Here is a 25,359-nt window from a genome sequence, read left to right as displayed (position 1 = left end):
AGTACAACACAGATAGTGTCAATTTGTTGTTTTCTCTATCAATATGAGGCCTTCAGGGATCTGTGTGTATTTGAATCGACATGATGAATGAAATGCAAACCATTGCAGTACCTTTGCCAAGAATATTATTATAGGATCACAAAGAATCAGAAAGGATTGAAAAACAACTGAACAACATTCATTAATTTATGGATAGCTAGGTTTTACAGTTAGAATGCCAGGCTTGAAGTCAGGAAGATTCATATTCAAATCTGGTCTCAGCGACTTCCTAGATGTGTGACCCTGAGCAAGTCAAAAAACCCTATTTTCCTCACTTTTCTCAACCATAAAAAGATGGAAAAAGAAATGATAAACCATTCAATACCTTTGCCAAAAAAATCTCAAGTAGGGTCACAAAGAATTGGACGTAATCAAAAACCTATTGAATAACCACAAATCTAAAGAGGCAGTGTAGTTTAAATTCTAATCAAGAGAACTGGGTTTGAATCTCATTTCTGATTTGATCACATACAAGTGACTTAATTCCTCAGAGCCTCAGTTTTTTTTTATCTATAATCATATATATTTGCACTATCAATCCCTACTTATCCCTACCTACCAGGATTATTGTGAGGAAAGGGCTTACTCTAATACAGTTATTGTGAACAAAACTTTACAAACCTTAAAGCACTATATAAATTATTCTGTTTTGAAATAATAACAACTTGCATTTACAAATCATTTTATGGTTATAATTATAGTGTGCCTTCTCTCTAGAACCCATAGGGTTCTAGATAGGGCAGGAAAGTATTGTCCCCATTTAATATATTAGGAGGCTTGGACTCAATGAGATCCACCAACCACTTAACTAAAGTTATAGGTTATATAGTTATATAGTCCTATTTTATATATATATATGTGTGTGTGTGTGTGTGTGTGTGTATATATATATATATATATATATATATATATATATATATATATATATACATATATATATAGTTATAGTTATAGTTATATATTACATAGTCCTAGTTTAGGACTCAAATGAAATGTCCTAACTCTTTCTACTAGTCCAAAGTAACAAAAAAATATATATCATTCAACTTGGTTACTTACCTTACTGACTGGGATTGGCCATGATGATCTTTGGCTGTTTCCAAAAATCAAATCCAAATTAATTAGAAAGATTTGCAACTAATGAAAATATTCTTGAACCTGTAATACATTCTTGTACCGAACTTCCAAAAGAATTCAGAAATGTTTTGGAACAATGGAAGAATCATTAGAATAAATTGTATGTTCTCCCAAAGTGACTACTTTGAAGAAAGTAGCATTGACTTGGAGCATAAACTAATTTTTTTTTAAATCAGTCATGATCTCCATTTGCTTATATATTTATTATCTTTTCTAAGCAAAGAGTCTTGAATGCCCTCCCTGTTCTTCAGTTCAGTTTCCTAAAGACCCACAGATTCTTATTTATTCATCTATTCACAAAGTCAACAAGCATTTGTTAAAAGCCTATTAAGTCTCAGGCACTATGGTAGGCATAGGGTAAACAAATAGAAAAACAAAATCATCCCTTCCCTTAAATAATATAAGTAAGTAGGGAATACAAGGAATATAAATAAAGAACAAAGGTGGGAAGAGTGGGAGAGGGGGAGAGACAATGGTATTTGAGGAAAGATCAGAAATGGTCTCAAGTGAGAAGTTCTTAACATTCAACTCTTCCATATTTTGGAATGGGCCAAAACTTTCCACCTGCCTTACTCATATTTATCCTTTTCTCAAAAGAAGGGGAGAAAGAAGTGCTCCTAGGTATTTGCTAAACTGGTTGATATGTATGAAGGAGAGATTGGGATGGGGGTAGGAGGATAGAAGAGGCATGTGGTAGAGATGAGCTATTCTGAAGGGGGAGCTATATCTGCCTTTATCTACCAACCAGCTTTTTGACTGAATGACTGAGGCTATTTTGGACTTAGCATAGGATGGAGTGTGTGTGTTTTAAGTGTCAAATGCCAGAAAGTAATAGAGAAATTTGGGGCAAAGGTCAAACAGGAAGGGGTCTACAGAATTAAGCATGATAACCATCCTCTGTCTCTGTCAACTTTCTAGCTTGAGACTTTAACTTATTTTGCTTTTCTCCTTAATTCCTCACTAAAACCTTTTCAAGTCTATTGTGTATTAATTGTATTAGCACTACAGCTGGCAGCTAGTGGTACAGTGGACAAAGAGCAAGGCCTGGAGACAGGAGACCTAAATTGAAATCCAAGTACAGCTATTACTAGCTGTGTGACCTTGGGCAAGTCATTTAACCCCATTTGGTCTGGAAAAAGAAATAGCAAACCATTCTAATATATTTTCCAAGAAAATCCCCAAATGGAATTATGAAGAGTTGGACACAACCAAAAAATGACTAAACAAAAAACTCACATAACTAGTTGCATTACAAATTGGGAATTTGGAGAGAATGTTGAAAAATAAGTTGTATACAGCATCCGACCTAAGACAAACTAAACATCAGGTAGAATCCTTCAGAATGAGATTTTCAAGGCAGATAAAAGAAGCATAGAATCTTAGAGTTGGAGGGAAGATTATCTCTAAATTAGAACTCTGAGAATATCATATGGAAACCTTTCAACATTTAAGTGCCTATTGAAAAGTTATTCCAAGTGCCCTAAGGCAACTTTATGACCTTAAGTTACACAGGAATTATAAATTTTGTTGGAGAGATTCCACACCAAGAGTTCCCCAAACCTACTGAAATCACAGCAACCATAGACTAAAAGGTGTGTTTTTGATCTAACAAAAATACCCATCATTCTCCAGCAGCAAAAGACTGAAAGTTATTAGGGGTAGGTGTTACAAGTCACAGAAGGATCATGAGCAGAGGGACTTCCATATCCACTTTTCGGGAATTCTAGAAATTCAAAAATAAAAAATAGCCTGGGTTCTCAGTCTTCCAGTTCTACTCAATCTCCCCACTAATTGTTCATATGCCTGCCAAAAGTGGTAGAGAGATTGGAAATTAGGGAGGAGGAGACAAAAGACAGAAAAAGAGAGGGAGTGAGAGAGAGAGCGAGAAAGAGAGAGAGAGACATCTGAAATGGATAAGAGTGCATGTATATATTGCTTTCTTTCTCTCTCATACACACACACACACTCCTCTCTCCTATAGAAATTCTAACTCTTTAATATGAATTCTTCTGCATAAAAATATTCCTCCCTCTCCCCCAAATTCATCAAGTCTATACAGGATGTTCCAAGAGTCTTAGTGCAATTTTAATAGTTTACAACTGCACCAAGACTTCTGGGATACCCTGCATATAATATTTCTGCTTCTTCCACCCATGTTTATACCTGTTCTTACTTCACATATACCCATTCAGAGGCAGTGCTACAAATTGGGTTCCCAGACTGTAGTACTCAATAAAAGGTACCTCCCTAGAGTCTACTTCCTTACCAAGAGCTCCCGGCTCTCCTTCTCCTCCATGGATTTAAAATCTTCAAACTCTTCCAATTCCTTCTTCAGGGCACCTAGTCGGGACTCCAACATCTCCTGGATGGAGAAGCAACAAGTGAATTCACTGACTTTGGGTGGGAGAGAAGAAAATTTAGAATGTCCTACTTTTACACTATGCTTTGCTCTCAGAATACAGGGCTGAATCTATTCATTGAAGAAAAAACAAAAATAACCTTCAGTGACTGGAGTGTTGGCCTACAATTATGATAAAATTTAAACAATGGCATAAGGTCCCATTACCCAAAAATACATCCCCTACAGGCCTACAATCCTCACCAGCCTTCCCTATTCTACCTGAGCAAACAATCAGAATCACAGACCTCGAGAGGGACCCCAGTAACCATCTAATACAACTCATAACAGAAAGGAATAACCACTGAAGCATACCTGACCATTGGTTCAACTAGATGACTATGCAGTTGAATGGCAAAGTAGAAGATCTGAGCTCAAAATCTGTTAGAAATTTACTGGCTGAGTAACTCTGGGCAAGTCCCTTAATCTGTTTGTCTTAGTTTTGTCAACTGTAAAATGTGGGAAATAATACTAACTACCTCACAAAGCTGTGAGACAATATTGTAAAGAATCGAATAGTTCCCTTCCTACAGATCATTTGAGTATTTTGCTCTAGGTCAAGGTTTCACCAGAAAAGCCCAATTAGAATAAGGGAGTGGGATCGATGTAATAAATTTATATAGCATTTTTTTAAAGTAAGTAATTGACATATATTTCCTTAGAGATGAGATTCTTAGCTTTTTTCTTTTGTCCTCAAAGACCCTTTTGACCTCTGGCAAATGAGTCCCTTTCTCATAATGTTTTTAAATGAAATAAAATAAATATAAAATAAAATCAATTACATTGGACATAATTGTCAATAAGTTTATCCAAAAATAGTTTACAAAAAAAAAAAATTTAAAGAGGTTCGCAAACCTCTCAAAGCTTCACAACAATTCCCCAAACTAGCATTCATAAGTAATAATTTCCTGATTCTACAGAGGAGGAAATAAGGCTCATAGTAGTGACTTGTACACTGTATCAATACTTGGTACTGAAGATAAGCTTCTGAACTCAACTTTTTCCATGATTACCATCCCAGTTATTTAGCCACTACACCATAAATAATAGCTATTAATGAAAATGTACAAAGCATTCATTACACAGGAATCCTGTGAGATTGTTTAGGGAAGGGATAGGTTTCCACACCAGTGAAGAGGATTTAGGTCAACACTACCCCTCAATAAGAGCTGAGCAAGCTTTCCTCTAACAGGTGACTCCTACTTGTCTAGGAAGCTTGCCACCTCTTTGTTGAAGGAAAACTAGTTTGTGGCATCTAGTGGCTGGATGAGATTCCTCCCACCCAGTCCTAGGTATTGCAAAAATCTCCTCATAACCAAGGGAGAAAGAATGTATCTAAAAAGGTTCTAACAGGTTTAATTATTAAGTTCTTCCTGATTTCAAATCTCTCTCTCCACCTCCATATATACATATATACACGCATCCATATATGTATATATACATACACATATATGTGCAGTACACACATATGTCTCAGTGTTCTTGGTTCAGTCCTTTAGAAGGTAGTCTCTAAAATACGAGTTAAAATACCCAAGCTACCTACAAAGTACCTCAGGCCAGAGTATAGCTCTTATAAATTCTGCCAGCTTATGAGGAGAACGTCCCACAACGCTCCGCAAGCCTGCGCAACCTAGGGCTGAAGCAACTTGGCAAAATCTATCCATTTAAACAGGAAGATGATACAAGAGGGAAGGAAGAGGAGGAAGTGAGGGACCAAGGAGGATCATCCCTTAGGTAAGACTGCCACAGGAGGGGGGCTCACCAAAAGATCACCCGAAGCATAATCAGTCGGCAAGCCTTAAGAATCTTTTATATGCTAAGCTCCGGGGATATAAAGGGCCGAAGACAGTTCAGGTTCTCAAGGAAATACCGATCTAACATGGGAGAGAACAACCCCAGAACTAAAAATCTACGTAGGATTGCCGGCGGCGGGGGGAGGGGAGGAGAGGAATGCGAGGACGGGAGACCGGAGTAGGGGTCGGTGCTGAGTGAAGGGTCGGGAACAAAGATGAAAAAAGGGGCTATGGGGTTCGAGGGGGTGGCTGCGGAGCCCGAGAGCCAGAGGAGCAGGAAGCCGGCAAACCGCCACAAGGAGTCGCTCACTGTCAAGGGTTGGCTGGGGCGCGGACAACGGGGTCTCGCTCACCTTGGCCTCCTGCACCGCCTCGTCCAGCGGCAATACGGCGTGAGCGCGGTGCTCCCGAGCACGATCGCACACCACGCAAATGGCCCGCCCATCATCCTGGCAGTAGAGCTTCAGAGGCTCTCCGTGTTGAATGCAGCCGGACACTAGGCTCCCCGCGCCCTCCCCGTCCCCATCTCCGGACGGGGAGAGGCTGTAGCGGCGGAGCAGACTGGCCACTCCGGCCAACTGGCGATTGGGGCGGAGTTGGCTGGGCCGGGCTGGCTCCCGGCACTGAGGACAGGGCAGGGCACGGGGAGCAGGTGACACCGGGATCCCCGGGCGCTCCCAGCAGCGGGCGATGCAGGAACGACAGAAGCTGTGGCCGCATTCGATGGACACGGGGTCCTGGAAGAGCTCCAAGCATATGGAGCACGTAGCTTCCCCGTGCAGCTCGGCCGCCAGAGCCAAAGCCTCCGCGCCGGCAGTAGGGCCGGATCTCTGCCCCACCGCAGCCATCGGGTTAGGCGGCTCTAACTGCCGCTGCCGTCGCCCCCGCCTCCGACCCCGCCTTCGCCGCCTCTGCTGCAACAACCCCAGTTCTGAGGTACCGGCCGCCTCTTTGCTAGGGCCTGGGGACTGATTGAAGGGGTGGGGCTCTGATGGGGGGCGTGGCCTAAGTCTGGGCTCGAAGGGGCGCGCCTGAGGAGGGACCAAAATGGAGGGTTCCTGGAGGCAAAAATCGGCTGAAGTTGTCTCCTCTTCTGGTCGTGGTGAGTAGACTTGGGCACTAGAGGCCGAGTACCCGGTTCTGCAGCGTGCAAAGGTTCAGGCCAGTTCTATCCTCTAAGCCCCTACCCCGCCCCAAAAGAGAAACCACCACACCTTTAACTACCCCCTTCCCTCTTCGCCAACCCTGCTCTGACAGATTCTTTGTACAGACTGGGGAGAGAGTCTAAGAGCCTTGTTATTTTTCACTACCGCCGTCTTTCAGTCAACTTCCGATTCTTTCTGTCTGCCATAATCAATAAACTTTATTAAGCGCACTCAGTTATTTAATTGATTTAATTAATATACATGTATCAAGGCTCTGTGTTAGGCTTTTCGGATAAAAAAAAAAAAAAAAAAAAAAAAAAAGCAAAAAGACAGGATCTGCCCTCGAGGAGCTTACAATCTAATCGGGGAGACAACATGAAAACAAACATATAAACAAAACGAACTATAAGCTGGATGAAGAACAGAAGGGGGTAAGAGCTGGGATTTTAGTTGTTACTTAAAGTAAACCATCAAGTGTCTGTTTCAGTCTCTCTCTCTTTGCCTTTGTCTTTCTGTCTCCATGTCTCTGTCTCTCTCCCTCCTTCCCCTTCCTTTCATAGCTCTTTCACTCCTCTCCTCTTCTCCTTTCAGTTCCCTTCCTCCTACTCCGTCTCCATTTTTCTGGCTTTCTGAATTGGCCGGCTCAGCCGGGTGACCTTAGGTGGAAAATCAAAGTCCAGAATCTGTTATTTGCATTCCCTCTGTAAAGAGAAGAGACTCCCGAAAAGTATCCTAACCCATTCCTCCCTTTCCCAAGGAGCCAATCCCTGCGTCAATCCTGGCTCCATAACCAGAATCAGGCCTAACTGGGACAGAACATGAATCTGACAACCAGTATTGAGTTTCCTAAGACCTTGCCCAGACTCCTCTACAGTACTAAATATAGGACCCCTGACTCAAATCCCTAGCAACCCCCTAAATGTCTTACTTTAAATAGATAAATTCGTAATAACCAAGCTCAGTCCTGGAAAAGAGTTAGGAAACATACTTACCTCCCTTCTTTACAGAGGTTGTGAAATAAATCATTAGATCAGCTGTATATGTTGGTTGTTGATTTTGCAGAATTATTTTTTAATTTATTTTTAAACTTTGTTACAATGTAAGTCTCAATGAATAAGGGCAGCATATATTCAGAATTTCAACTAATGTAAAAACAAAAGGTAAAAATAAAAAGACATTTTTACAACATACACAAAAGAATAATTTGGTTTAAACAGATTTCCCATTCTTCTGTTTCTCTTTCCTTTTTATTTTTGTATTATGTGATGGTTCAGGAAGCCAGTTCTCAACCCATTAACTATATATACATATATGTGTGTTTGTGTGTGTGTGTGTGTGTGTGTGTGTGTGTGTGTATATGAATATAGATAAATGTTTTAAGATTTTAGTTACCAGTATTTCTTCCCCTGCACACACATACCTGCAACCTCCCCCCTACTCCCTGTTTGGATATTTTATTTCATATCTGCTTGACTTATTCTCAGGACACTTTGTGGTTGTCATAGCCTCTTGTGTGTCTGTCCCTTTCCCCACCCCCTCCCTTACCTCAATCTCAGTTCTTTTTTAGCTATCTATATTTATGGCACATTGGCCTTCATCTTGCTATTATTGGAATAGCTGCATATTCCTATCTGTCCCCCACAACTGGAATGTTCTCTCTCTTCACCTCTGCTTCCTAGTTTTCCTAGCTTTTTTTAAAAAACTCAGCTCAAATCCCAACTTCTAAATGAAGCATCTTCTGATCACCAGTTACTAGCCTGTTGCTAATTACCTTCCTTCTGAGATGACCTTCCATTTACATTGTGTATGTGTAAAATAAATATACATTTTTCATATATGTACATAAATATTTGTATATATATACATGCTACCTTTGTGTGTATTTGAAGGTTGGGTCCCTTTAAGAAACTATATTTCCTATTGATCTGTGATTCCTTTCAGATTCTCAGTCCCTCCTGGCTGAGACATATCCTTCCCAGACAAATTATCTTTCCAGGATGCCAGAGCCTTTGATTCAGTTACAAATTCTGGTCAAAAAGCATCCCTTTGAATTCCAATAGGAGATCTGGGATTGTCCCAGACCTCACTGGATCAGAGCCAACCTGGGCTGCCCAGCCCCCACTGGTTCTATCTGCTCCCGTTGTCCCAGCCTTCATCAAGATAACCCAATATAATAAGCTTCCATCAGCTAAAGTCTTTGCAGATGGACTTTGGTAGTTCCCTTTGCTGTCAGGACTTTCTGTCCACTGAGAACTGCATTCTCAGGGCAAAACTCCATTTTTCATAAATCTGCCACTATAGAAGTCAGTCTCTTGGTAAACTGATTTCTATCGAATAATAAACTTGCATTTTGCAACTAATATTCGGGAATGAGTGAATTCTTTCACTCCTAAAACCTGTGGCCGATTTAAAGGGGATTCTTAATAACTCTCTTATAGCCACTAACCTCTAGACCACTCAAACAGCATCATATTCAGATGCCAAAATATATACATATATATTGTATAACAATTTTTTTGTATATTATCATCTCTATTAGAACATTAATATTCTATAATAATAATATTAATATTCAGGGATTATGTTTTCTTCTTTATTTGTATCTTCAGGTCATAGCACAATGTCTGGCACATAGTAAATGCTTATTGATTTAAGTTCCTTATATCTGGGATTATCCCATAAGAGACAATCTTTTCAGATAGTTTACCTCTCAACTCTATGGAGAAGGAAGAAATTTGTGACCAAAGAAGAACTGGAGTACATTATTGAATACAAAATGGATAATTTTGATTATATTAAGTTAAAAAAAAATTTTATAAACTTAACTAATGCAGACAAGATTAGAAGGGAAGCAATAAAATGGGAGGAAATTTTTTACATTCAAGGGCCTGATAAAGGCCTTATTTCTAAAATATATAAAGAATTGACTAAAATTTATAAGATTTCAAGCCATTCTCCAATTGATAAATGGTCAAAGGATATGAAGAGACAATTTTCAGATGAAGAAATTGACACCATTTCTAATCATATGAAAAGGTAACTAAATCATTATTGATCAGAAAAATGCAAATTAAGATAACCCTGAGTACCACTGCACACCTGTCAGATTGGCTGAGATGACAGGAAAAGATAAGGATAAATGTTGGAGGGGATGTGAAAAAACTGGGAGACTAATACATTGTTGGTGGAGTTGAGAACTGATCCAACCATTCTGGAGAGCAATTTGGAACTATGCCCAAAGGGTGATCAAACTGTGCATATTTTTTGATCCAGCAGTGTTCTACTAGGTTTGTATTCCAAAGAGATCACAAAGGAGAGAAAGAGACCCACATGTGCAAAAACGTTTGTGGCAGCCCTTTTAATAGTGGCAAGGACATTGGGAACTGAGTGTAGATCACAACATAATATTTTCACTTTTTGTTGTTTGTTTGTATTTTGTTTTCTTTCTCACTTTTTAATCTGATTTTTCTTGTGCAGCATGATAATTGTGAAAATATGTAAAGAAAAATTGCATGTTTAACATATATTGCATTATTAGGGGAGGGGGAAGAGGGAAAGGAGGGAAAAAATTGGAACACAAGAGTGAATGTTGAGAATTACTTTTTGAAAATAAAAGCTTTAATAAAAAAAATTTTCTATCCTCTTCCAGTCTCTATTGCATATTATAGCAAAAGTGTCATTTTCAAGGAATGCTAGGAACTCCTTATGCCTTTGATCCTACTGTTTTCTTTTCTTTTTTGAGTGATAGTAAAGTTGCTTTTAACCATCAACTCACTGGTCAACTTAAATAACAAATGTGGTAACATCTACAAATCGAGGCATAGCTCAAAAATCCCTAATAATGTATTTACTTTTACTAATCAGCCACGTGATTTAATTTTCAGCAAAGTAAAGGTGTTTTAATCAAATTCCAGAGAAATAAAAGTAAAAATAAAATATCCTTCCATGAATATTTGAGTTCATTTTCTAAAGCATGCCATCCTTTATTGAAAAAGTATATATTTAGAGGGATCATGTATAGGGCAAAATGCATACAGAAGTTATGAGGTTAGGGCACTCTTATGGAGAGATATACACAAAGAAAATATGATCAAAGTCCATGCATGAAGAGGCTAACCAGGCTTCCAATACTGCAAAGGTACTGGTATCTTTGACAATGTCACTTTTCTGCTTTCAGATGAATTAAACTTAACGTCTCCAATTCCAGTTGGTCTTCAGCTAGTGAGTTATAATGTTGTAATGCTGCATTGAGCAGTTCCCTTCCTCCTCTCCCCCTAACTCCACACCCTCACTCTAGGGGACTGCAATTGCTCTATTAGTCAGATCTTTCAGTCTCTCACTGGATCTAAGTTATAGTCAGCTGAGCTACCCTGTTCACCATCCAGTGGTGGATGTTATGGTTAGCAGATCTCTCCTTAAAAAAGCCAAAGATATTCTAGTCAGCTAATGATTATGAAGCTTTTTCTGTAAGTCAGGCTACTCAAAAAAGAATAGTCTTTTCACAGGCTAAGATAATTTCTCTTTCTTCTGTTTTTTTTGCTCACTCCTTTAATTTAATTCTCATTTGCATTGTGGTCAAAAATCCATTTTTGTTCTTAGTCCATATTGTACCTGCCTGGTTGGGGAAAGAATTCCCTGGGCACTATTCATCAAGCAAATAAGGAACTGAATGAAAATTATAAGAATACTGCTTCCAGACTTGCACCCTTCATGTTTTTCTGTTCTATCTAAATCAAAATGACTATGGTTTAATAAAAATGACTGAAAACAAACAAAAAATTTTATGACCTTTGTTTCACTGATGCCAGCAACTCTTCTGTTACTCTCCTAATGAAAAAAAAAATGGATCAGAATATCTTCAGAACTAATAAGAGAAGGACTTTATCTTCTTCAGTAAAACTGGTAAGCTGTAGTTTGGAGAAAAACTCATCTTTGAACTCAGAAGAGATAAGATTCTCTCTGTTAATCTGCAGACAATAGAATTCTTTCCTTTGGCAATGAAGGAGGGAGCATCAGCTAGCTGAACAGGTGTTGTGCCCTGAGAGAAATTGTATGATCTTTAAGAAAGAAGTAAAAGTGCTGTGTTGTCCAAACAACCTTTTTATGGATTTATCTCCACCAACTACCCTTACCCCCTCCAAAAAAAAAAAAAAAAAAAAAAATATATATATAATATATATATATATATATATATATATATATATATATATACATACACATATAGTCAATAGCACCAATTATGTGCAGAGTTTCCAGAGAAGTTATTCAAATTCTTCATTCAGGTGTGAGGTGACTCTGGGTTCTCAGAAACCATTTCAAGCAGAACCCATACTCTGGTAGAAAAGGCTTCAAATAAAATTGGTGACAAATATGTCTGCTCTTTAAAGACTGGATTAACTAAATATAGAGTATCATCCTCACAAAATTAGTCAATAGCTAATAAAAAATTTTTGGTCACAGGGACCATAAATTTTTTTTAAATGCAAAAAGATTGTCAAGATTGTCATTCTTATGTAGTCCCACCTCTCTTATGGGATTGTGTGTACTGTTGTACAGTGGTTAAAAACAAAAGGGGGGGGAGGGAGGAGGGGGAGAGGGGGAGAGAGAGGAAGCAAGGATTAGAAGAAGAAAGAAGGATACCAGAATTTCTTAAATGCTTAGGCTTAGTCCTTTTCAAATCTCTTTATATTCACAACAAGCTGGTTAGATGCTATTATTGTCTCCATTTTATAGTTGAAGAAATGTGGGCAGACAAAGATTAAGTGGTTTGCCTAGGGTTACAGCGCTAATAAATGTCTGACTCCAGAACTTAACCTCATCGTGACAGGTAAAAGATGCTGAGAATCATACACTTCTGTTGTGATTGACAAGTATTTATATCTATTGGCATCTTAATGTGCAAACGACCAATGAATTTGCCTTTTCTTGGAGCGTTCTAGTGTTGTACCAAAGTTCCCTCTTAATGTTGTGACCCAGTTTCTCCAAATGTCCTATTTAGTTATTCTCCCTCAGCTTATAACCTTTCCTTCTTAATGTTTGATGAGATAAAGATCTACCTCAGTTGCTCTGCCCCAAAACCTCAAGCTATGATCATTCCCTCTTAAATGCTTGAGATAAAGGTTTTATAGCTTTAGGTTATAGACATTCCTTCTTAATGTTTGACAAGATAAAGACATTCCATTTTAAGACATCATTAGAATATCAGTAACTTCCCATCATAGTGTTATACTAGGGGCCTCCCCCACCATTAGGTTATCCCCACCTAGGTACCTCCCCCATTATGTCACTGTTCTTGTTATCCTATAAAAAAAAAAATCTTGCTGTCCCAGTACTCAGGGCTGGATTCTTTGAGATGATCGTCTCCTCCAGCCCTGGGACCAAGATCCATCTGGTCCCAGTATCTCTCTCCATTTAATAAATTATTGAATTGATCTCTAACCTCTGTCTTGCTCAGATTCTTTGGCATTACACTAGATCATGTCCAATATTTATTTCCTGTTGCTAATACAATACGTGGAATTTTGGAGAGTTAGTTATAAGTGATTGAGAGGCCATGAGTGATAATGATATTGATTGTCAGAAATTTATCTGATCAGGTCAGATGTGCTAAAGATGGAAAGTCTGAGGAGTCAAATGGACTAATGACTCAGTAAAGACTGAGTCTGCAGTACCAATGGTCAGATAGAGCTATCTGCACCCAAGAGAGGACTGTGGAAACTGAGTGTGTATCACAGCATAGTATTTTCACTTTGTTGTTGTTTGCTTGCATTTTTTTTTTCTTTCTCACTTTTCCCCCTTTTTTGATCTGATTTTTCTTATGCAGCATGATAATTGTGGAAATATGAATGAAAAATTGCACATATTTAACATATATTGGATTACTTGCGGTCTAGGGGAGGAAGTGGGAGAAAGGGAGGATGAAAAAAATTTGGAACATGAGGTTTTGCAAGAAGAATGTTAAACTATCTGCATATATTTTGAAAATAAAGGACTTTATTAAAAAAAAAAAAAAAGGAAATGTAGGTGGTGTAAAAATAGGAGATAGCAATAAAAAAGAAAGGAAAAAAAGACTAACCTGAACATTATTTTCTGGCTTTGGGAGTAGATGATTTCTTGTTCTCTTCCTTAGAAGTTTTTGAGTAAGGAGGTTTACAAGATGTGATAAAAGCAACAAGCTCTTCCACCTGATTCAATTTGAATCCATGAGTACATGGGACTTCTTTTGCTTCTTTTGTCTATGCTTTTTATGAGTCCTTGAATATGTGGAATTTCTGTTTCACTTGTCTCTCATGTCAATTCTTTCCTGAATTTTCAAAGACAGAGTCCTTGAATATGTGGCATTTCTGTTTCACTTGTCTCTCATGTCAATTCTTTCCTGAGTTTTCAAAGACAGAGTTGACCAAGTTAGGACTTTGTGAGCGTTGAAATATCAGAAGAGCTAGTAGAAGTTCAGATGCCAAATACTGAATAAATACCAGTGGAACAAGTAGCAACAGTAGCTGAATGAGGAATGAACACTGAGGAGAAATCTGCTTCCTCCCCCCTCATAGCAGTGGATTTGATGAGGTTTGGCGCAGGGCAGAGTTGTGGGAACCTCTTCTGGTCAGTGCAGATCCTTCGTGAAAGAATTTACAAACTTGTGCCACAGTTCTCTGAATCAGTTCCCCTAATCATTCTGACTGAGTTTCCCTTTAATTGTCCTGCTTCACTTTCCCCGAATTGCTCTGCTTCAGTTCCTAATTGTTCTGCTCAATCCAGCAACACCATCTCTCCCTCCTAATCATCAGAATATTTGATAAGGATAAAAGACCTTCTATCTTAGACATCATGACCCCAGCCCTTCCCTATTTATCAGAATGCCTCTTTCAATCCCAGAATGTAAGGTGCTCTCCCCACTCTGTCAGAGTCCTATTCCCCATTTTAGCACTCTGACTCCACCCCTGCTGTCTACCCCCTGTATCTGAGCCATGGGCATATATGTCATTGAGAACTCACATTGTTTGCTGGATTCTTCTCTAGTCTCATTCAACCCTGGGACCAAACCATGCATCCATTTGGTCCCAGTAAATCTCTCTCCCTTTCAAAGAAAATATTAAATACTCTCTAATCTCTATCTTGCCTCAGTTTCTCCAACATTACAGAACCTGAAATTTAGACTTGCAAAAAGAAGTTTATTGGAACTGAGAAGTCAGCTTTTGCCTCAGTAGCAAGGTCCTGACAGAGAAGTAAAGGTCTAGAAGAGCAATCTTGGCAGAGAGATAAAGAGGGGTTAACCCTGAGAAAAGGGTGTTTTCTCAGTGGGCAGGGGGTCCTCGAAGATAGCTATGCCAAGGAGAGATCTGAAATAGCCCAGGCAATAAAATTCAAGACAGCCGCAATGAGGAAGATTTAGAATTTATTTGGTACCGAGCTCGGGAAGGAATGGTCAAAATTCTGTATCCTCACACCACTAAGGACAGCTTTTATAAATATTTTTCTTTGTTCAGCTATGTTACATTGGAATCTGTGATTAGCATTTAACAACAGGGTGGGAGTAGATATTTTGCATAAAGAGATTAATCTTGAGCACCACCTGAGCACCACCCACCTGGAACAGATAATCTTAAGGGCATTGTTGACCCGATCTTTTGAAATACAAAAGAGATCCCCAATCTAACTAAGCAAACTTTCTTCTGCTGGCCTGAGGCGGAAAGGAGGGATTTGTCCATTTCAGATCCACTGGCAGGAGCTTTGGGCCTCTGCTAAGAAACAAGTGAGCTGGAACCTATTTTATCTTGGCTGGGGACAGGGGCAGTTTGAGTTGGAATCAGACCAAAATCTTCCAATTGAATATAAGATTTCCAATTGAAAGAGTGTCCCTGGACTAATCTTCAAGAAAGAAACTACTTATCTTGATTCCTTGGGGCAGATTTCTCCCAGAGGGGTTTCAAGGAGAATTTCTCAAGCACACCCCCCCCAAAGTTCTCCCCAAAATAACCTCACTTAAGTTATGACCCCTAATATAGCAAGTTCAACCATAGGCCTTAGACTAATTGGGAAAAAAAAGTCTTTGAAAATCATTTGACAAGGTAAAAGGACACCAGATGAGAAATCTACTAAAACTTACTTAAGAATTGATGCCCTTAGGGGACCAATGTAAAAAGCCATCAATTATCTAGAATTGGAGAAATTAAATTAAAAGCAAGAAATTTAGAGCAGAAATTAAAGCAAGTATTCCCAATCTCTCTATTTTTGTCCGCCTGCATTTTTGATTTCCTTCACAGGCTAATTGTACACTATTTCAAAGTCCGATTCTTTTTGTACAGCAAAATAACTGTTTGGACAGGTATACTTATATTGTATTTAATTTATACTTTAACATATTTAATATGTTTTGGTTAACCTGCCATCTGGGGGAGGGGGTGGGGTGAAGGAGAGGAATAATTGGAACAAAAGGTTTGGCAATTGTCAATGATGTAAAATTACCCATGTGTATAACTTGTAAATAAAAAGCTATATAATAAAGAAAAAAGAAAAGAAATTAAAGCAAGTGTATTTTCCCAACACATTCCTGAAAAAACTCTGGCCCTTCCCAGGTCTCTTTTCCCATGTTTGGTAGGAACAAGATCATTCCAGAATCAAAGGGACTTTGAACTTTCAGTCTTTCCCTGGTGTCCTAACTGAACCAGTTTGATCAACTGGTGGTAGCTTTTGCATCAGAAGACAAGAACAAAGAGTGCCAAACTAATGAAGAAAAAGGATTTTCAGAAACCAGGAGCTGTATTACTCCTTTGCTACATGTGCTCTTGAATCTTGAGCTCAGTTTCTCCATAACCATATATATTTGTGGAAGACTGTGTCACACTTTTTTTTTGGGGGGGGCGGGAGGAGGGGAAGAGAGTTATTGTATCTGATAGGGTACAGCTTCTAAGGGAAATATAGCAGGAATCTTTCGAATAGTCCTACAAATATTGTTGACTGTCAGTTGGTCAGTGATAACCAAGTTTCTAAGATAATAGTGAATAGATCACATTTCAATTCTACTTCTGGGCCATAAAATTAACATATCAGTAACATAAAGAACCAGATCTCTCTGTTTTTTCCCATAAATTTGTCTTTTTGCTCCTGGTTCTTAGATAAATCCTATTGGAACTTATCCCCTTCAAATTGGTGTTGTTAACAATTACAACAAACTTTGCTCTTGACTTGAAGATAGGTTCAAACCTGCAAATTCGTTTGAGACACCTTGTGATGTCAGTCTGTGACCCCAGTGTGTGGGTCAGAAACCATTTAATAAAAAAGCTGGAGAAATCTCTAGAAGCAAAACAAAGTTTATTATACGTTCTGGCGAGAATCGAGAATCAGGTGTCCCACCCATCAAGCAGATAATCGAAAGGGGGAAGCACCGTAGGGGGCAGGGTTAACACTTTTAATTCCTAACGCAAATTCCCCCTCCCACCACTGACCCGCATCCTTATTGGCTGAGAATCTTACATTCTAAACTCGGGAACTACCCAAGAAATTGAACTTGATCAATAAGTACATAGTTGCCTATATTTGGTTGAAATAGGGAGGATAACAAGAAGGGGACTTAATATGCCCTTAGGGGGATAGCAGGGAGGATGCTTTAAGTATGCCCTTAGGGGGATAGCAGGGAGGAGACACTTTTAAGTATGCCCTTGACTTAATGCTTAAAGTCCTTCAGGCCTACTCAAACTTTGAAATAGATAAAGCCTTACTCGATTTTCACAACTGTCTTGAAAGATCTCACTTTATCTCGTTTACCAGCAGGCTAATTCTAGGGGAATCTAGCAAAGAGTCAGAATCAGGGAGATAACTTTAAGGGAAAGAGAAACAAAGATTAGATTGATATACTAATATTACAATTTAAAGGTACCATTGAAATAATAGGGGTGAAGTACTTCTCATCACAGCTTATTGACCAATATTCTCAGTATTGAAGTATGCTATTGACTAACGTTGTTTGTGGCTGGCTATCCTTAGGATTTCTTAGGCCTTGCCACTTTCTCACACCTCATCAGCACATTAATAAATATTTCTTTCTACAAGCTGCTTAAGGCTGATTGTTTCTTAAGTGATAATCTACATAGCTGATGTAGACACCAGATGATGGTAGGCATCAAATTTTAAAGTTCAGTCATGAAGAGCTTGTATTTGTACCAAAAATATTGCAAAAGTACCTGAGAAAATATATTTTCTAGTCCTAATTTCCATACCTTTTGTAAAAAGACCAAATGAGCCAGAACAAGGTGCTATTAGAAAAAACGAAAGCTGCCATCCCTTTTAATAACAAATACTTGGAGATGCTAGCTTTTCCACTAGCTTATGATAACCATAACCTCCAGAAAACCGAAAATTAGAACACACATTACCTCAGGCTCGGTATCCTAGCTGGAGGGTATAATTTGATTGTGCAGTTACCATAGCAACCTAGCAAGTCCAAGCTCTGAACTCATGAAATCACTCAAGAGTCCCTTTCGTGTTTAGAATTTAATACATATTATTTATTTATAAATAATACATATTACAAATTATATACAAATATAGAAGTTATATTACATATAAATTAACATAAAGATATCTAATATCTTATATAATAAGATATAATATACATATATGTGAAAATACATAAGAAACAATTACAGAATCTATTTCATTGACTTATTTGAGCATCTCCTATCTCTAAACCTAATTATATATGTGTTTATATAGTATTATCAGAGCTGTTAAGAGCACAATGTGAGTTTCATTTCTCTTTTTCTGCTTCCCAGTCCTTCCCAGCAGAAGTCTACACAGTAGGGAAAGAGATGAAGCAAAATGGGGAAAAAAGGCTAAAGATAAAAACACATCATTGATCTGTAGCACTCTCAAACCAATTTATTTAAATAAAGATATTGTTGAGATTCAAAAGAGATGCCCTAAAAGGCTGGAGGTGCAAACTGGTATTGTGAGGTGTCTCAAAAGAATTTTCAGGCTTGAACCCATCTCCAAGTCAAGGGACAAAGTTTATTATAATTTTAACACCAATTGAAATAAGTTCCAAAAGAATTTTAGCGAAGACCCAGGAGTAAGAAGATAAATTTATAGGACAAAGTTAATAGAAAACAGAGCTTCAAGTTAAATATTTACTAATTTTATGGCTTACAGGTAAGTTTGAGAGATGGTCTATTTACTATTGTCTCAGGAACTTGGCTGTCTTTGACCAACAGATTATCTGACAGTCAGCAATGTTTGTAGGACTATATTATAGTATTCCTAAAACCAGGGAACTTTAGAATCATTAATAAACAGATTGTTAAGGAACAAAAGTGAATGCAAGGGATAATGCTGTAAAAAATTACCCTGGCATGCGTTCTATCAATAAAAACTTATTAAAAAAATAAAAATAAAAATAAATAAACAGATTGTTAGAACAATAATACTCTAAAATCAGGGGATCTCAGGATTACTGCTATACTTACCCTAGACTATATCCTATTATTCCTCTCTCAAGCAGTTTGAAACCCAAATTCTTTTGGGACAAAGGAACACCCATCTAATCTTCTGGAGCTGCTTCAGGTTGATAAGAGGCAGAGAGCTTGCCCAGCCTAGTGGAGTCCAGACTGAGGAGGGGAGATACTTTACTTGAATGACAAGCAGCAGCAACCAAAGGGTGCCGATTATCAGAATCAGGTATCAGATGATATTCAAATTGACCAAGTAGTGGAATTTCATGGCTTGGAATCTGGAAGAAACAACTCTCACAAGTAGATTAAAAATGCAGGAACTAAATTTGAGCAAAAAAAAAAAAAAGAATAAACAAAAATGGAGGTTATATTGTAATGCTGGCGAAACTGAGGCAAGACAGAGATTAATTTTTTTAAATATTTTAATAGTGGAGAATTTGGACTAGCTGATACTAGCCGGGCTGAATGGGACTCTTGTCTCAAAGCATCCAGCATCGAACAAGTAATTCCAGAAACTTTTATAGGGATCCAGCTATCAGGGAAACAAAAGTGGGGGGAAGGAAGGGGAGGAAGGAGAGGAGGCAGAACACTGTGTAAGTCATAATTTCATGAAGGACCATAAATTCTTACAAGAAGGTCAAGAGACAGAAAATCTGGGGCAAAAAAAGATAGTGAATACTACTAAGGCATTTGAGAGAAACCATCTAGAGTTTTATGACTCACTGGAATGTAAGAGTGTTCAGAGCTTAATGGGGTAAGGAAAAGGGAAGGGGTGGAGGGGGGGTGGCCTGAATAAAATATTCAGGTTATAACATAATAATTCAGGGAAATTAAGATATTACAGTATGGGAGTTACTAGGGACAATAATCAGGAACCTCACCAGAGGAAAACTGAGGAGTTGGGGTAGATAATGCTATCATGAATGTCTCACATTCACTCAGTTTTTCCTAGAATAAATACCAAAGAACATTTTTCCAAAATCTCTGCTTCTGTCTCCTCAAAGGAGTAGGGGCAATGGACAGAGCAGTGTCATTATACATAGTGAAAAACTCAGGTAGCCTAGGGTGCAAGTACCCATAATGTTTAAAAGTGTTTAGCATTATGTAGAGAGGATGACAGGCAAAGTGGAAATGATAATTAATTATTATTTACTTATTTATTTTGAGGGGTTAATGAGGGTTAAGTGACTTGCCCAGGGTCACATCACTAGGAAGTGTTACCTGTCTGAGATAAGATTTGAATCAGGACCTTCTGACTTCAGGGCTGGTGCTCTATCCACTGCCATACCGAGCTGCCCCATGATAATTAATCTCAATAACCTCAGCTACAGCTTGGGTTATTTGAGAAGTGATGGTTGGGCCAGTGTTACTCTGTAAAGAGCTGGGCAGACCAAAATGAGGTATGATCTCCTTTAGCAAAAACTCTGAGCCTTTTCAGTTTTGTAAAGGAAGTAGGCAATTAATAAAGTTGTCATCAAAAACCAATTTGAAGCTCCTGCAAAAGGACATATGTGTAAAATCAATCTCTCATTCCTCCCCTGGGAATGTACCCCTCTTCTGGATGGAATTCAGGAGGAGGGAGTTTAACAGACCTTTCAGAATTTACATGAGCACAAACTGGGCAGGCCTGGCAGACCTATCTAATTGTTTCTCCTAGCTTGTGGCCAGTGAAAATGAGTTTTACAAGGGATTAAAGGGCCTTTCCCCAATTCTAAAGCAATGGGTTTGGCCCTTGGAGCAGGGATTAGTGTTGCTTTCAGGGTCATAAAAGTCTTGACCTGATCAGAGTCTCAGTGGAGAGAAAGTCCCTCAAGACCTTGAATAGAATCACAGTGGGGCTTGGCAAATAATCCCAAAGTTAGGTATTCAAATTCTACTAAATCCAGCCAAGCCTAGGAAAATACACAGTTGTTTCTTTGAGACAGGTTCAGAGAGTGATAAGATTGCTTTCTCTCTACTATGAAGGAATTGGAGGAGGGAATTCAATCATGGCCCAAATACTTAACAGACTGACAGGCAGTTGGGAGGTCAGAAAGTTAAGCATTTTTATAGCTACAGCCAGAGAAGTCTCTCGGGTTGGGATGCAGATCAAGATATCATCCACATACTTGTATTGTGCTCATGGCTTCTACTGACCACTTGCTCTGATTATAGAAATTTGATATGAGGAAAAATTGAGTACAAATTATACTAGTTTCAGCCTGAGAGCACATATATAACAAGAAAAAGCATAGCTCCTTTTGATAATCATGCAGTGACAATGCTACCTTAGAGCCAGACTCAGGAATAATCAGGTGGGAAACAAAGAAACAGAACTGTGAAACTAAACTGAGGCAGGGAAACTAAGACATTACAGTATGGGAGTTACTAGGGACAGTAATCAGGAATCTCACCCAGAGGAAAACTGGGGAGTTGGGGTAGATACTGCTATCATGAATGTCTCACATTCACTCAGTTTTTCCTAGAATAAATACCAAAGAATGAAACTACATTAGAAGGATCCAATCTTGAACAGAGACTAAGGTTGTCCTCCCAACTTTTTGCCCAGCTGAAACATCCACCTATGACAATTCAGGAAGGCACTCCTTTAAGTAACTTAAAGCATTTCTCTCAAATGGTGGGTTACTGACTTAATGATCCATCAGGCAATCATACCCAATTCAAAACTCAAAAGATTACAATTACAATCCCGAGATTTTATCTCTAATAGAAAATTCTACGGGTCACAGCTTAGGGCTAGATACATTATTTTTAAAAATTTACCAGGACTTATACACAAAGAGATTTTGTTTAAAACATTTTATATATTTAAGCTCATCCTGGTCCAAGGACTAATCAGTAAACAACTCTATAGATTCTTGGTAAACATGTTCCTTGTTTAGGAGCCATACTTCCTAAACAGGCTCATTTCTCAGGGCTGATGACCTTTTATTTTAGAAAAAAAGAAAACAATAAAATTCAGAACAAACAGAAGCTATCTCAAAAATGAATAGGATCTCATAATTAACAGTTAAATTTCCAATTTTAACATACATGCCACTATAAAGTCATTTTAAAATTGATTTAACTTTAACACTGTCAGTGCAAATAGATTACAATTTACATAAACCTTTAGTGGGCTTTGATTAGATTTCCTTTAAAACTGCTTTTACTATCATATTTTAAATAACAAATTTCACTGAACTGAGTATATTTTCTTTCTTTTCCTCTCATTCCTCTATCCCTGCTGCAGGGAAGAATCTGGGTGCCCTTGGCAGCACCAAGCATGGCAGTGTGAAGTGAGAAAGCCTCTGCAGAGAAGAAGGGAAAGGGGAAGAAAGAGAAAGACATTCTCTTTCTATAATGCATTATCCTCTGGGAAGCCTAAGTGTGGGAAGTTTAATTTAGTTGAATTTGCTTCCAAATGACTTTGTAGTGTGCTTTCTAGAGCCCCACGGCTGGGGTGCCAAAATGTGGTGTCTGGACTAGCTGAAATATGGAACCCTTTTATTATTTATTTTATTTATTATCAGCCTTAAATACCTTAGTACAATTACTTCACCATAGCACACTGAGCATGTGATAACTATAAGCACCCTGCTACTGTTTTGTAAATGCTTCTTTACTGCAAGTTACCTCTGCTTCAAGTACACACATGTTGACACTCCCCCTGACTTCTCAGGAAGGCTGAGAGCCCTTAGGGGAGATGGAGAGCCAAACCCGACATTGTCAGCAGGTTTCCTCTGGGCTACAGAGTCTTATACCTCACCAAGAGTTCCCCCACTGTCTGTGACCCTCTACATTACTTTATACTCACACAAAAAAATCATTTATATCAACATTGGCAATGTATATTGGTTGCATTAAAAAACTCATACAAAGTTATTAAATATGAAACAATTATATTCAATAAACCAGTTAACATCATGTCGCATTTGCTTTATGCTAAATACTTTTGCAACCATGTGATCTTTACAACAACATCCATTAATATTTCTCTTTACAAATCATAAAACTGGGCAGAGATAAAATAATTTACATAGCTAATATACATCTAGAACTGGAACAAAAAATGGTGGACTTACCAAATGCAGAGGCTTTCTCTTTTCACACTGCCATGCTTGGTGCTGCCAAGGGCACCCGGATTCTTCCCAGGCAGTTGCTGGACAGAACCTGCTGAAGGCTGAGATGGCTGGTCCCAGGATCTCCCTTTGATAATAGTTTAAGGTGCCAGGGTTCAGGGAATGCTGATCATGGGACCTGACCCCACTCCATTCCCATCCCTTAACCTGAATTGGGGAGGTGCTTGGGCAAGGTTGTGGGGTCCCCCCTGCTGTTGCTTCTTTCCCCATTTCTACAGGTGGGACAACTCTTCAGCATTCTCTTTTCCTAATCTGATCTTGAGATAAGAGGGGCTAAAAAAGGAACGTGGGCTATATTGATTTTGTTATCAATCCTCATAAATAAGGTATTTCAGGATTTGGGGGAGTGGAACATGCTAAATGATCATGGCTGTGAAGAGGATTCCTTAATATTTTCTGAGATATTAGCTTAGTCTTTATGTAAAGTGAATTGTATTTTCCTTTCCCAGTTGATCAGAAGAGGACTCTGGATAAGATAGGAATGAAGAAGGGGTTAGCAGAAAAATTACTATTTATCTAGTTAATTTTTTTCTTTTTCACTCTCTTCTTTCAGAATGGGGTAAATTTCTGGAATTATCCCCAATGTCTCAGGAATTTTTTATTTATTTGTTTGTTTTTGTTTTTGCTGAGGTAATTAAGTTAAGGGACTTGCTCAAGGTCACACAGCTAGGAAGTGTTAAGTGTCTAAAGTCACATTTGAACTCAGTTCCTCCTGAATTCAGGGCTGTTGCTCTATTCATTGCATACCAAACTCCTTAATTGTTCTCAAAACCTTGGGAATCTGCTAAGATGTTATTTTACTTCCATAATTTTAATTCTCTAGTTTTATTTCTATAATCCCCAACTTGGCCAGAACTGGGGTCCACAGCAAAAAAGTCTGGGTTTTGCCTTTTTCAGATGGGAATTAACGATGTTTAGAAATGTTTCCCAGCATTCTAACTACAGCATAAAAGTTTTTTTCTTGCTGGCTGCATTTTAAATCTTTCAGATAACAAAATTTAGTTCACAGAACATGAAACAGACATTCTGCACAGAAACACAAACAGACAAAATGACATGGAAGAGGACTGTCCCATCTTTGGCAAAAGCCATAAATTTTCTATTGCCATAGCACCTCACCTCCTCCTGCATTCCAGGGAGGGTGAAAAAGGTGACAAAAGATTCCTTCCTTACTTGCCCAGAGCTATCCTATTGTACTTCACCTCCACCAGCATTCTAGGAAAGGTGAAAAAGTGGTAGATGTTCCTTAGGTAGAAGGGAACTATGTTGGAAATTTGAAGAATTTCCAAGTCCAGGTGTCTCCAGGCAAGGAAAAATTGCTCAGTGTGGAGTTCAAGACAACCCAGATAAGCCTTTCCAGGTGCTTGAGGTATCCCAACTATAGAATCAAGGGAGAAAAGAATGGGAGGCTTACCTTGAGAAGGAGAGGGGGTGAAACCAGGGGAGATCAGACTCATATAGGGCAATCAAATATTGAGTTCAAAGGAGAGCCCCAAAAGGTTGGGGTTTCAGACAGTGTCATGGAATGTCTCAAAAGAATTTGCAGGTTCGAACCTATGTCCAAGTCAAGGGGCAAAGTTTATTATAATTGTAATATCAATTGAAGTGGGTTAAGTGCAAAAAGAATTTACAGAGAATCAGGAGCAAGAAGATAAATTCATAGGGAAAAGTTAGAGAATTCAATAGCTTCATGTTATTTATTTGCTAATTTTATGGCTTACAGAGTAGTCTATTCACCCTTATTTCAGGAACTTTATCACTGACCCACAGATTGTTTTTGCAAATCTCTTTAATATTGATAAAGTTTCTTTACCTATGACTTGAAGAAATTGTACTAGATGATCTCTAAGATTCTTTGGGGCAGCTACGTGGTGCCATGGATAGAGCCACATCCCTGAAGTCAGGAGGACCTGAGGTTGAATCTGGTCCCAGCCACTTAACAATTCCTAGCTGTGTGACCCTGGGCAAGTTATTTAACCCCAATTGCCTGAGGCGGGGAGGGAAGGGGAAGATTTCTTTTAATTTCTAATACTGTGATACCATGAAAAACGCTAAAGTACAATATAAATGTCATATTATTATTATCTCTTTGGTGCTCTTTTCTTGTGAATGAAAATAGTGGAATTCACCTTAGCCAAGGTGAAGAACAGAACTTAATATTAAATTGGAAAGAATATCTTAATATGACCAAATAAATATACAATAAATCCAAGTACAATAAAGTACAATATAAATGTCATATTATTATTATCTCTTTGGTGCTCTTTTCTTGTGAATGAA

The 25,359-nt window shown here is 38.4% G+C and overlaps 1 protein-coding gene across 5 annotated transcripts in view; it reads right to left on the bottom strand.

The window, feature by feature from the left end:
* TRIM7 (tripartite motif containing 7) overlaps positions 1 to 16,290 on the bottom strand; it is a 29,604-nt gene extending 13,314 nt beyond the window's left edge. For 2 of the 5 annotated variants that reach the window (XM_051996057.1, XM_051996059.1), the window contains exons 1-3: positions 13,588 to 16,280; positions 5,721 to 11,339; positions 3,443 to 3,538 (exon numbers count right to left, since the gene is read on the bottom strand). In XM_051996057.1, the coding sequence (XP_051852017.1) occupies positions 3,443 to 3,538; positions 5,721 to 6,215 (591 nt within the window). In that variant the 5' untranslated portion in view covers positions 6,216 to 11,339; positions 13,588 to 16,280. Of the gene's footprint in view, positions 1 to 3,442; positions 3,539 to 5,720; positions 11,340 to 13,587 lie in introns of all 5 variants that reach the window. The other 3 variants (XM_051996062.1, XM_051996061.1, XM_051996060.1) reach the window with 3 other exon arrangements.
* Between the last annotated feature and the right edge of the window lie 9,069 nt (positions 16,291 to 25,359).

The sequence above is a fragment of the Antechinus flavipes genome, chromosome 4 (assembly GCF_016432865.1).
Source record: "Antechinus flavipes isolate AdamAnt ecotype Samford, QLD, Australia chromosome 4, AdamAnt_v2, whole genome shotgun sequence".
Classification (NCBI taxonomy): Eukaryota; Metazoa; Chordata; class Mammalia; order Dasyuromorphia; family Dasyuridae; genus Antechinus; species Antechinus flavipes.
This window is presented reverse-complemented; position numbering and strand designations above follow the sequence as displayed.